General features: G+C 42.5%; 1 protein-coding gene across 1 annotated transcript in view; it reads left to right on the forward strand.

Annotated features, from left to right (window-relative positions):
- Positions 1–13,726, forward strand: part of GYS2 (glycogen synthase 2) — a 45,071-nt gene that overhangs the window by 17,626 nt on the left and 13,719 nt on the right. Inside the window, exons 5-9 of the mRNA XM_070754366.1 lie at positions 684–828; positions 3,607–3,724; positions 7,173–7,293; positions 9,585–9,691; positions 11,293–11,352. Of these exons, the coding sequence (XP_070610467.1) occupies positions 684–828; positions 3,607–3,724; positions 7,173–7,293; positions 9,585–9,691; positions 11,293–11,352 (551 nt within the window). The remainder of the gene's footprint in view (positions 1–683; positions 829–3,606; positions 3,725–7,172; positions 7,294–9,584; positions 9,692–11,292; positions 11,353–13,726) is intronic.

Here is a 13,726-nt window from a genome sequence, read left to right on the forward strand (position 1 = left end):
CCCTGCAGTAGTGTTTCAGTATCTTAGGGGTAGCCACCAAGAAAAAAAGAGGAAGGAATCAACATATTCTCCAGAGCACCTGAAAGCAGAATAAAAAGTAATGAATTGAAAATTTAGGGGTAGTGATTTCTCACAGTCTCAAAATGGGTGAGCAGTGAGGTTGGGCAGTAGGAAAAGCAAGTAGGATGCTTGGCTGCATAGCTAGAGGTATAACAAGCAGGAAGAGGGAGATTGTGATCCCCTTATATAGAGAGTTGGTGAGACCACATTTGGAATACTGTGTTCAGTTCTGGAGACCTCACCTACAAAAAGATATGGATAAAATTGAACGGGTCCAAAGACGGGCTACAAGAATGGTGGAAGTCCAGATATCGTCAAGTTGCCAAGGTTGGGAAACACTGCTCCAGACTATACAGATTGAGTTCATGAAGTCTTTCCTGATAAGTTTTATGCTTAAGACCTTCCACCATTTTTGTAGCCCATCTTTGGACCCGTTCAATTTTATCAATATCTCTTTGTAGGTGAGGTCTCCAGGACTGAAATATCCTTCTGTGGTCCGTAAAATGAGGACCCAGATTGTTGGGGGCAAGAGGCTGACTCTGTAAACTGCTTAGAGACGTCTGTAAAGCTCTGTAAAGCGGCATATAAGTCTTAAGTGCTGTTTTCCCCTTTCCATTTAACAGTTTGATATAGATAAAGAAGCCGGAGAAAGGCAGATATACCACAAATACTGCATGGAACGGGCCTCGGTGCATTGCGCGCATGTGTTTACCACAGTATCTCAGATAACGGCCATCGAAGCGGATCACATGTTGAAGAGAGCAACCGGTAAGATCCATCTTTCTCACAGCCTATGGCACAGAAAGAGATCCTCAAAAATATTTTGTTAATATTTTATATGCAACAATATCGCCAAAACAGCCTCTAGAGTTGTTAACCTGATCCTACACAGCTTCTGCTCAGGCAATCTCACTCTACTCACAAGAGCCTACAAAACTTTTGCCAGACCCATCCTTGACTACTGCTCATCTGTCTGGAACCCACACCACATCTCAGACATCAACACCCTTGAAAATGTCCAAAGATATTTCCCCAGAAGAGCCCTTCACTCCTCCACTCGAAACAGAATACCCTACAAAAATAGACTAACAATCCTGGGCCTAGAAAGCCTAGAACTACGGCGCCTAAAACACGATTTGAGTATTACCCACAAGATCATATGCTGCAACGTCCTACCAGTTAATGACTACTTCAGCTTCAACCGCAATAACACAAGAGCATGCAACAGATTCAAACTTAATATGAACCGCGCCAAACTTGACTGTAAAAAATATGCTTTCAACAATCGAGTTATAGAAGCGTGGAACTCATTACCGGACTCAATTGTGTCAACCCCTAGCCCCCAACACTTCTCCCTTAGACTCTCCACAATTGACCTCTCCAGGTTCCTAAGAGGCCAGTAAGGGGCTTACATAAGTGCACTGGTGTGCCTTTCGTCCCCTGTCCAATTGTCTTTCCTTTCTTTCACCTATCTTATATATTCTCTTCCTTTCATATATCCTCTCCTCTAAGTTCACTTTCACCCTCTTTTATATTATCACATGTCTATTTTTCTTCCTATGTATTTGTATATTGGACAAATAAATAAATAAAATAATAGTGAGAACAGGGTGAGCCTAACCTTGAAAGAACAATGTTGTAATCCTATTGTTATTATGGACTCTTTGGTGCTCTCTGAAGTTAGTTGTTTTCTGACGGACATTTTGTTACCCCAGTACGTTATCTAATTTGGGTAATGAAACATCTACAAGAAAACAACCAACTTCAGAGAGCATCAAGGACCCCATAGTCGTCATTGTCGTTGCTGTCGTCCTCCTCCTCTTTCTCTCCTGAGTCGCATAAAATAATGTTTACAAGGTCTATATCTACTGGCATCTCAAGAGGCTCTGTTTATTGGCAGATTAATATGAAATGTCACCAAAAAGTCCAATAGAACGTTTTACCATATTTTGGAATATTTATTAATTTATTTATGTATTAATTGGACCGCCCTGCTCTGAAGACTCAGGGTGGTTCACAACATATTAAAAAAACAATGCAATACAATACATAACAATAAGGAATCTATCAAGGGTACCAAGACTTAACATCCAATGGCAAAGTCTTTAAATAATCATTTTTATTCACAGAAAATTGGACTTGAGATTCCTTCTCTGGGACCTTTGCTTGTAAAGAATTATTTGAAACTGGCACGTGTCAATATGCACCATTGTGAAATGTGCCTTTTGCACAAAAAAAGGTCACTGATCCTTGAGGAAGTAGATCATTAAGCCTGGCATTTGTCCAAGTGCAGTACAGTTTACAATCTGTGCAGTATCTATGCTTGGATAGAAGATAATTGCTTTCCAAATCACTGCTTCAGCGCAAAATTCACCCCTTTTGCCAGCTGAAGCGCCCGTTTTTTTGCATTGCTGGGATTCCCCTGAGGCTCCCCTCCATGGGAAACCCCACCTCTGGACTTCCGTTACCAGCGAAGCGCCTGTTTTTGTGATGCTGGGATTTCCTTGCTGGGATTCCCCTGCAGCATCCCAAAAACGCGGAAGTCCGGAGGTGGGGTTTCCCATGGAGGGAGCCTCAGGGGAATTCCAGCAGTGCAAAAACAGGCGCTTCGCTGGCAACGGAAGTCCAGAGGCGGGGCATCCCAGCGGCAGTGGGGGTTCGTAAGGTGAAAATAGTTCAGAAGAAGAGGCAAAAAAATCTTAAACCCCGGGTTCGTATCTTAAAAAGTTCTTATGACGAGGGGTTTGTAAGACGAGGTATCACTGTATTTATGTACTGTATCTATCTATCTATCTATCTATCTATCTATCTATCTATCTATCTATCTATCTAACTATTATCTATCTATCTATCTATCTATCTATCTATCTATCTATCTATCTACTGGATTTATATGTTGCCTCTCTCAGAGGACTCGGGGCGGCTTACAACATATAAAAGAAAACAATAAAATACAGTAGCCTAAATACAATTAATTTAAAACTAAATGATCCAATGTACAATCTCCAATTTTATTAAAAATCAATCATACCCACTCAGACAACAACCATATATGACATTCATCAACCATGGGATTAGAGTCTAATCACCCCAAGCCTGGCGGCATAAATGAATCTTAACACTCTTGCGAGGAAGATGAGGAGGGTGGGGTTAGTACGAATCTATGGGGGAAGCTGATTCTAGAGGGCTGGGGCCCCCACAGAGAAGGCTCTTCCCCTAGGCCCCACCAAGCGACATTGTCTAGTTTGTCTAGTCTCCCCGATGAGCTGCTTTCCTTCCTGGAAGATTTCTTCCTATCGGTGGCTCCTGGGTGGGACTGACCGGGGAACCTCTGCCGCTGTTTCTGCAGCCGGCCGGTGGCGGTGGTGATCAATCCCGGCTGGGAGCCACCAGCAAAAGAAATCCTCCAGGCAGGAGAGCAGCTCGTCGGGGAGACTCTGGCAAGCGTGTGCACTCTCCCCCCCACCACCAGAGCATTCCAGCAGGGCTGCGAATGGCTGGATTTTAATAGGCTAGACCTGTAAATTCGTTGTCTTTCTTTTCCAGATGTTGTCACACCCAACGGCCTCAACATTAAGAAATTCTCGGCTATGCACGAATTTCAGAATTTGCATGCCACCAATAAAGCCAGGATCCAAGAGTTCGTCCGAGGTCATTTCTACGGGTAGGATCCGCTTTTCAAAATGGATACTTGTGTTACTCCGGAATCTAGGAGCAAGCAAGATATGCTATCTTTCCAACCAAGCAATAGCAGTTACTTACGTACCGCTTCGTAGTGCTTTTACAGCCCTGTCTAAGCGGTTTTACAGAATCAGCCTATTGCCCCCAACAATCAGGGTCCTCATTTTACCCGCCTCAAAAGGATGGAAGGCTGAGTCAACCTTGAGCCGGCGGTGAGATTTGAACTACTGAACTACAGCTAGCAGTTAGTTGAAGTAGCCTGCAGTGCTGCACTCTAACCACTGCGCCAGCCCGGCTTCTTGTAGTCCTTGACTTACAACCATAATCGGAACCCAAATTTCCACTGCTAAGCAAGGTGGTTTGTGGATCACTTTAAGGCCATTTTTGCCACGGTTGTTAAATGAATCACTGCAATTGTTAAGTGAATCACATGGTCGTAATGTGAATCTGACTTTCCCCACTGGCTCTGATTTCTGAAAGCTGGCTGGGAAAGTTGCAGATGGTAACATCTGTTTGACAAGTGTCCAAATTTTGATCGTGTAACTGTGAGGACTGATTGTAAGTAAAATAATAATAATAATAATAATAATAATAATAATAATAATAATAATAATGTTCTGTCGGGCTCTCTGGTAGAATCCTCCCAAAAATTCACAGGTACAAATTTCAGACACACACACACACGTTTGAAAATTCAAAACAATGTTCTTTATAATGAAAATTCACTTAAACCAAGCCCTCTTTTGGTATAGCAAAGAGCACTCGTCTCCAAACAAACTGGTAATTTGTACAAGTCCCTTATCAGTTCTGTGATACTTAGCTTGCAGCTGTGAGGCAATTCACAGTCCTTCTTCTTTCACAAAGTGAAACACACTTTGCCCTGGTTTAGTTTCAAAACGGGGAAAAATCAGCACACAAAAGGTCAAAGTCAGTAAAGCAGTCACGAAACACAACAATCAGATAATCCTCCACAATGGCCAAACTCACAGGCTGCTCTTTATAGCAGCCTCACTAATGACCACAGCCCCACCCAACCACAGGTGGCCTCATTTTCTTTGATAATAATCTCTCAGTTGTTGCTGCCTATGCATCGCTCTCCGCATGCGTGGCTGTATCATTAACTCTTGTTCCAAATCCAAGGAGGAACTAGAGAATTGATCTCCTTCTGAGCTGTCTGCCACACTCTCCTCCTCCCTGTCACTCATGTCTTCTTGGTCAGAGGAGCTTTCATCAGCAGATTCCACCGGGGGCAAAACAGGCCTGCAGCATGTGGATGTCTCCCCCACATCCACAGTCCTTGGGGCAGGAACTGGACCAGAGCTAACCACAAATAATAATAATAATAATAATAATAATAATAATAATAATAATAATAATAATCACATGGTCTTTAACTTCTTGTTTAAGTGTTGAAAATTACATGTAGCATTTTAAAAGAGTCTAAAGGCAAAAGTAATGAATTCCTTGATTTAGTGTATTCAGATACTCTTATGTTTGATTAGATTAGTACTGCAGAAAAAAAAATCTATATTCAAGTCTCTTCCATATACTTACATGCAAGTTTGTGCATGTGTATATGAGGACTTAAATATATACACAGGACTTAAATATATACACAGACTTGAAATGGACAATTAAACCAGTTTTAACCAATACCAGATTTATTACTTATAGGCACTTGCACAACTGCAAGATGTCTGGTTTGACTTTTGTTAAAATGATACTGTTAAAAGCATTTGGTCTGTCTACTTAATTAGTTAGTAAGTATTAATTTATTTTGAAAGATATACACAAAATGCTAAAATATCTAATACAGTGGTACCTCATGATACGAACTTAATTGGTTCCAGGCGGAGGTTCGTAAGGTGAAAAGTTCGTAAGACGAAACAATGTGCCCCATAGGAATCAATGTAAAAGCAAATAATGCGTGCAAATCCTTCAGGAAAGTCCCAAACTTTAGAAGGGAGGCGAACAGAGGGCAGGGAGGAGCAGCTAAAGGGGACGGGTGGAAGAAGCAAGGCTAGGCTAAAGGGTGAGTGGGAAGGAAGAAAGGCAAGGGGGCACCCCTCCCTTTTCTTTCTTCAAAAGACACCCTTTCAGTGCCTCTGCAAGCACGCTGTTCTCTGCAAAGTCTTTCCCCCTCTAAGCCGCCCCTCCCTTTTCTTTCTTCAAAAGACACTCTTTCAGTGCCTCTCCAAGCACGCTGTTCTCTGCAAAGTCTTTCCCCCTTTAAGCCGCCCCTCCCTTTTCTTTCTTCAAAAGACACTCTTTCAGTGCCTCTGCAAGCACGCTGTTCTCTGCAAAGTCTTTCCCCCTCTAAGCCGCCCCTCCCTTTTCTTTCTTCAAAAGACACTCTTTCAGTGCCTCTGCAAGCACGCTGTTCTCTGCAAAGTCTTTCCCCCTCTAAGCCACCCCTCCCTTTTCTTTCTTCAAAAGACACTCTTTCAGTGCCTCTGCAAGCACGCTGTTCTCTGCAAAGTCTTTCCCCCTCCAAGCCGCCCCTCCCTTTTCTTTCTTCAAAAGACACTCTTTCAGTGCCTCTGCAAGCACGCTGTTCTCTGCAAAGTCTTTCCCCCTCTAAGCCGCCCCTCCCTTTTCTTTCTTCAAAAGACACTCTTTCAGTGCCTCTGCAAGCACGCTGTTCTCTGCAAAGTCTTTCCCCCTCTAAGCCACCCCTCCCTTTTCTTTCTTCAAAAGACACTCTTTCAGTGCCTCTGCAAGCACGCTGTTCTCTGCAAAGTCTTTCCCCCTCCAAGCCGGGGGGGGGGGAACCCTTCATCCCAGCAGCAGCGGCTTGGGTTCATAAGGTGAAAATAGTTTGGAAGAAGAGGCAAAAAAATCTTAAACACCCGGGTTCGTATCTTGAAAAGTTCGTTAGAAGAGGCATTCGTAAGATGAGGTACCACTGTATATAACTTTGTATATTTCTTTTTTTTAAAAATTAGATTTCTTCACATATATTGTTTGTATTTACAATGTTGTACGCTGCCCTGAGTTGCTTTGAGAAAGGCAGCATAAAAGTCTAATTAATAAATAAATAATAATAATAATAATAATAATAATAATAATAATAATAATAATCCTACAAATGGGTTTTTGGGAGAAGTGGGAGTCGGGGTTTCAGGAGTTATGTCTTTAACTGAATTTTTTGTATAATCTTTGAATCAATATCATGCGTGTATTTGCAAGTTCTTTTCTGATGGGATTTTGTTCCTTTGAAGCATTCCTTCGGCTTTGTGTGTCAGTGGGAGATCAGATTTATTTTTATTTTTACATCTCAGGATATGCACACATAGCGAAAAGCAAGCGAGAGAATGCTCAGTTTCCAATGTTGTTGTTAGGCACCTGCGACCTTTGTTCAACATCGCCGATGGTGGGTTTGTTTGAACAACCCGTTTGCAGTGTTGTGCCCTTGTTTGCTCTCTTTACAGCCATCTTGACTTCAGCCTTGAAAAGACTTTGTTTTTCTTCATTGCCGGGAGGTACGAGTTTTCCAACAAAGGAGCGGACATGTTTTTAGAGGCCTTATCACGATTGAATTTCCTGCTGAGGGTAAGGAAGAAAGGACATGGTATCTCAGAAGCGTCACAACGTCAGTCACAGGGAGAGTGGCGATCATAGACCCAAATTCTCCAGAATATCTCCGGGACCACCTTCTGCCGCACGAATCCCAGCGACCGGTTAGGTCCCACAGAGTTGGCCTTCTCCGGGTCCCGTCGACTAAACAATGTCATTTGGCGGATCCCAGTAGAAGAGCCTTCTCTGTGGCGGCCCCAACCCTCTGGAATCAGCTCCCCCCAGATATCAGAGTTGGCCCCATCCTCCTTGCCTTTCGCAAGCTCCTTAAAACCCACCTCTGTCATCAGGCATGGGGGAATTGAAATTTTTTCCCTTCCCCCTAGGCTTATAGAATTTATACATGGTATGCTTGTTTGTATGATTGGTCTCTTAAATTGGGGTTTTTTAGATTACTTTTTAATATTAGATTTGTTACATTGTTTTCTTTATTGTTGTTAGCTGCCCCGAGTCTTCGGAGAGGGGCGGCATACAAATCTAATAAATAAATAAAATAAATAAATTCAGCATTTCATGCCGCCAATGGCCAACCAGAAAGATATCTTTGGGGAAACTCAAATCCATGGCCTCAAATCCACACTGGCCCAGGAAGTGTGGGCTACCTTTGAAGAGTGTTTGGAAACTTCAGATCGTGCAGAATGCGGCCGCGAGAGCTATCGTGGGCTTCCCCAGATATGCCCATGTCTCGTCAACACTCCACGTCTTGCACTGGCTGCCAATCAATTTCCGATCACAATTCAAAGTGTTGGTAATGACCTATAAAGCCCTACATGGCATCGGGCCAGAAAACCTACGAGACCGCCTGCTGCCACATGAATCCCAGTGGCCGATTAGGTCCCACAGAGTTGGCCTTCTCTGGGTCCCATCGACTAAACAATGCCGTCTGGCGGGACTCAGGGGAAGAGCCTTCTCTGTGGTGACCCCGCCCCTGTGGAATCAACTCTCCCCGGAGATTCGAACTGCCCCTACCCTCCTTGCCTTCCGCAAAATGCTAAAGACCCATCTCTGCTGCCAAGCGTGGGGGAATTAACCTCCCGTCCCCTTTTCTCTGACCTCTATATTGATCAGCTGGACCGAGTGTGTATGACTGTGTAGTTAATGGGGGTTTTATACATGTATTTTAATTTAGTTTAAATTTTAACGTTAGATTTGTATTGTATTGCATTACTGTCTTGTTGTGAGCCGCCCCGAGTCTTCGGAGAGGGGGGGCATACAAATCTAATAAATTCAATTCAATTCAATTCTCGGAGTTAAAGTCCACAAATCTTAAAGTTGCCAAGGTTGGAATCTCCTGACCTATTACAATCCTTCTGTAGTCATTCCTCAGCAATCAGTATTGAAAGATTCACCAACAGTAATGGGCTGCTACCCCCATGGGGGGGTGTCTATGTTTGTATGAGACGCAGTGGGGGGGGGGATAATAAGTTTGTGCACTATTTATTAAATACTTAATAGTTTTTTTTACTGTCCTTCCTTCTCTACTACCTTAGTATGATCTTTAATTACTTTTAAAATAGGAAATAATTAAATAGTATGCTTTAACCCATAAATGCTTTAATCCTTTTAATCATTATCTAGAAACATAGAAACATAGGAGACTGACGGCAGAAAAAGACCTCATGGTCCATCTAGTCTGCCCTTATACTATTTCCTGTATTTCATCTTACAATGGATATATATGTTTATCCCAGGCATGTTTAAATTCAGTTACTGTGGATTTACCAACCACGTCTGCTGGAAGTTTGTTCCAAGGATCTACTACTCTTTCAGTGAAATAATATTTTCTCACGTTGCTTTTGATCTTTCCCCCAACTAACTAAAACTAGAACTAAACTTTTATAGCAATTAAAGAAAATTGAGCTACTTGCCTAATCTACTGAACCTTGCGAGTTGAGTACAAAACTTTAAAATGTTACTGTGCTGCTCAACAAATCATGCTGTCATTTGTCCTTTTGGTGGCTATTCAGATAATGCAACAATCTACTGAAAAAGAGTCCAAGCACCTATTTGAAAACTTATCTTGGTCGGTAAGCCACTCCCACCCAATCACATGATCTATAAGCCATCCCCAGTCACATGAACATCAAGCCACACCCACAAAATAACCACAGCCACCGGGGCAGTAAAATTTTGGCAGCCCATCACCCAAACTTATATTTCTTTTGTGCGGTAACTAGGACACAGCTAAAAGACAGGAACAGGAAAAGCAGTAAAAGGGGAGAAAAATATCTTTACCTCTACTTTAAAATGTGTGTTTCCCTTTTTAGGTGCACAGGAGTGATGTCACAGTCGTTGTGTTCTTTATAATGCCAGCAAACACCAACAATTTCAACGTGGAGACATTGAAAGGTCAGGCGGTCCGGAAACAGTTATGGTAAATTTCTGCCTGTTGTCCAATGTAATGGGCGTATGATCATGTCCTCTCTCTAACTTTAAGGCCAACTGTTCTCAGGCTAATTCTGCCCACAGCCTGGAGTTCGATCCTGATGTGGCTCAAGGTGGACTCAGTCTTCCGTTATTCCCGGGTCGGTAAAACGAGATCCCAGATTGTTGGGTTGCAAATATTGCTTCTACATTTTAATCCACCCAGAGATTGCTGTAAAGAGCTATGGGACAGCAGATAAGCCTAGATGCTGTTGCTATGCTATGCTAACTGTAATCTTGATTATTGCCATTTGCACTACGGTGATACCTTGTCTTACGAACCCCTCATCATATGAACTTTTCGAGATACGAACCCAGGGTTTAAGAATTTTTTGCCTCTTCTTCTGAACTATTTTCACCTTACGAACCCAAGCCGCCGCCGCTGGGATGCCCCGCCTCTGAACTTCCATTGCCAGCGAAGCGCCCATTTTTGCGCTGCTGGGATTCCCCTGCAGCATCACAAAAACAGGGAAGTCCAGAGGTGGGGTTTCCCATGGAGGGGAGCCTCAGGGAAATCCCAGCAGCGCAAAAACGGGCGCTTCGGCTGGCAAAAGGGGTGAGTTTTGGACTTTCACACATTAATCGCTTTTCCATTGATTCCTGTGGGAAACATTGTTTTGTCTTACGAACTTTTCACCTTACAAACCTCGTCCCGGAACCAATTAAGTTCGTAAGATGAGGTATCACTGTATTGCCAAAACTTTCCATTTCTCACAGACAAATTGTTTCTTCTCTGTGGCGGCTCCGACCCTCTGGAACCAGCTCCCCCCTGAGATTAGGATTGCCCCCACCCTCCTTGCCTTTCGCAAACTCCTTAAAACTCACCTCTGCCGTCAGGCATGGGGGAACTGAAACATCTCCCCCTTGCCCATGTTGTTTTGGTGTTAGATTTATTGTGTGCTTGTTTTTTAATATTCTGGGGTTGTTTTTTATGAATTTTTTAGCTTAAAATTGTAATTGGATTGGTGGGTATTGGATTTGCTATTATGTATTGTTTTTACTTTGCTGTGAGCCGCCCCGAGTTTGCGGAGAGGGGCGGCATATAAATCCAATAAATCTAATCTAATCTAATTCTTTCCCCCTCGACACTCTTCGGTGAAATTCTATAGGTTTCTTTATGACCCACACATAAGGTAGTCCCAAAGTTGCCTTTTCAGGAGACAACTGGACTTCCTTGATTTTTCTTTTGAAGATGTTTTGCTACCCATCCAAGAAGCTTCTTCAGCTCTTGAGCTGCATCAGTTTTTTTTCTTTGAAGACATTTCACTTCTCATCCAGGAAGCTTCTTCAGCTCCGACTGGATGGTGGGGAATGGAGAACGGAATGGGGAATATATGTGTTGTATGGTTTTTAATTGTTGGAGGTTTTAATGCAATTTTATTATTAGATTTGTTTCATTATTATACTGTTTTTTTATTACTGTTGTGAGCCGCCCCGAGTCTTCAGAGAGGGGCGGCATACAAATCTAATTAATAATAATAATAATAATAATAATAATAATAATAATAATAATAATAATAATACATTACACACTGTTTTATCATTTTTTAGGGACACCGCGCATTCAGTGAAGGAGAAATTTGGTAAGAAACTCTACGAAGCGCTGCTAAGGTGAGAATTTGGCAAAATGATGTTACCTGTGCAATGTTCCCTGATCAGTGATGGTGAAACTTTTTTGGCTCGAGTGCAGGCGGGAGTTTGTTTGTTTGTTTGTTTGTTTGTTTGTTTGTTTGTTTGTTTGTTTGTTTGTTTGTTTATTTATTTATTTATTTATTTATTTATTTATTTATTTATTTATTTATTTATTTATTTATTTATTTATTTATTTATTTATTTATTTATTTATTTATTTATTTATTTATTTATTTATTTATTTATTTATTTATTTATTTATTTATTTATTTATTTATTTGCTGCCCCTCTCCGAAAACTTGGGGCGGCTAACAGCAATCATAAACAGTGTACAATAATAATCCAATACTAAAAGCGAATTAAAAACCCCTTAATATAAAAAACCAAACGTACATACAGACATACCATGCATACAATTGTAATGGCCTAGGGGGAAAAGGAATCTTAATTCCCCCATGCCTGACGGCAGAGGTGGGTTTTAAGTAGCTTACGAAAGGCAAGGAGGGTGGGGGCAATTCTAATCTCTGGGGGGAGTTGGTTCCAAAGGACCGGGGCCGCCACAGAGAAGGCTCTTTCCCTGGGTCCCGCCAAGCCGCATTGTTTAGTTGACGGGACCCAGAGAAGACCCACTCTGTGGGACCTAACTGGTCGCTGGGATTCGTGCCGCAGAAGGTGGTCCCTCAGTTGCAACTTACCTCCGCTACCGGTGCTGATGTGCATACAGTTCCAGGTGGCTGGTGTTCATGCGGGCGTGCATGCACATCAGAGCAAGATTTAGCTTCTGCTCACATGCAGGAAGCAAATCTTGTGAGAAGATGCATAGCACGTGAGATTTCAGCATGTGCTGGAGCAAAAACTCGCCGAAAATCTCTCTCGCAAGATTTCACTTCCTGTGCATGCACAGAAGCCAAATCTTGCTCCAAAGCATGCGTGCGCCCCTCCCCTCCGGTCACCTGGAGATGTACACGTAGCTCCATTTTCGCTATTGGAACGGCGTACACCCCCCCCTTCCAAACAGGAAGAGGGAGATTGTGATCCCGCTATATAGAGCACTGGTGAGCTCCATTTGGAGTACTGTGTTCAGTTCTGGAGACCTCACCTACAAAAAGATATTTATTTATTTATTTATTTATTTATTTATTTATTCATTCATTCATTCATTCATTCATTCATTCATTCATTCATTCAATTTTTATGCCGCCCTTCTCCTTAGACTCAGGGAGGCTTACAACATGTTAGCAACAGCACTTTTTAACAGAGCTAGGCTATTGCCCCCACAATCTGGGTCCTCATTTTACCCACCTCGGAAGGATGGAAGGCTGAGTCAACCTTGAGCCGGTGATGAGATTTGAACCGCTGACCTACAGATTTACAGTCAGTTTCAGTGGCCTGCAGTGCAGCATTCTACCTGCTGCGCCAGCCCGGCTCTCACCCCGGATAAAATTGAACGGGTCCAAAGACGGGCTACAAAAATGGTGGAAGGTCTTAAGCATGAAACCTATCAAGAAAGACTTCGTGAACTCAATCTGTGTAGTCTGGAGGACAGAAGGAAAAGGGGAGACACAATCGAGACATTTAAATATGTTAAAGGGTTAAATAAGGTTCAGGAGGGAAGTGTTTTTAATAGGAAAGTGAACACAAGAACAAGAGGACACAATGTGACGTTAGTTGGGGGAAAGATCAAAAGCAACGTGAGAAAATATTATTTGACTGAAGAGTAGTAGATGCTTGGAGCAAACTTCCAGCAGACGTGGTTGGTAAATCCACCATAACTGAATTTAAACATGCCTGGGATAAACATATATCCATCCTGGGATAAAATACAGGAAATAGTATAAGGGCAGACTAGATGGACCATGAGGTCTTTTTCTGCCGTCAGTCTTCTATGTCTCTATTTTATTTATTCATTCATTCATTCATTCATTCATTCATTTGATTTGTATGCCACCCCTCTCCATAGACTCATAGAATTTCTATGTTTCTATGTAGGTAGGAATGCAATATTGTTCGAGTGCCAAAAAAAAGTGTGCAAGTCCATAATACAATTCCCTCCCCCCCTGTGCACGGGCACAACCTCCCAACCTGCACAACCACGCATGAGCACAACACCCACCCACATATGCTTTCCCCTACACATGAACACAGGCCTCACTGAAGCCTCTGCACTTGCAGTTGGACCATTGGCCTGTTTTTTGCTGTCCCAGGGGTTCAGGATGTTTTCCTGAAATCTGGGGAGAGCAAAAACAGCCGAAAATAAGCTGGCCAGTATATGCATGCACGCTAGAGTTGACATAGGGCAATGCTTCGCGTGCCATAGGTTTGCCATCAGTGCTCTACATCAGTGTTTCCCAAC

This window comes from Erythrolamprus reginae, chromosome 6, assembly GCF_031021105.1.
Source record: "Erythrolamprus reginae isolate rEryReg1 chromosome 6, rEryReg1.hap1, whole genome shotgun sequence".
NCBI lineage: Eukaryota > Metazoa > Chordata > Lepidosauria > Squamata > Dipsadidae > Erythrolamprus > Erythrolamprus reginae.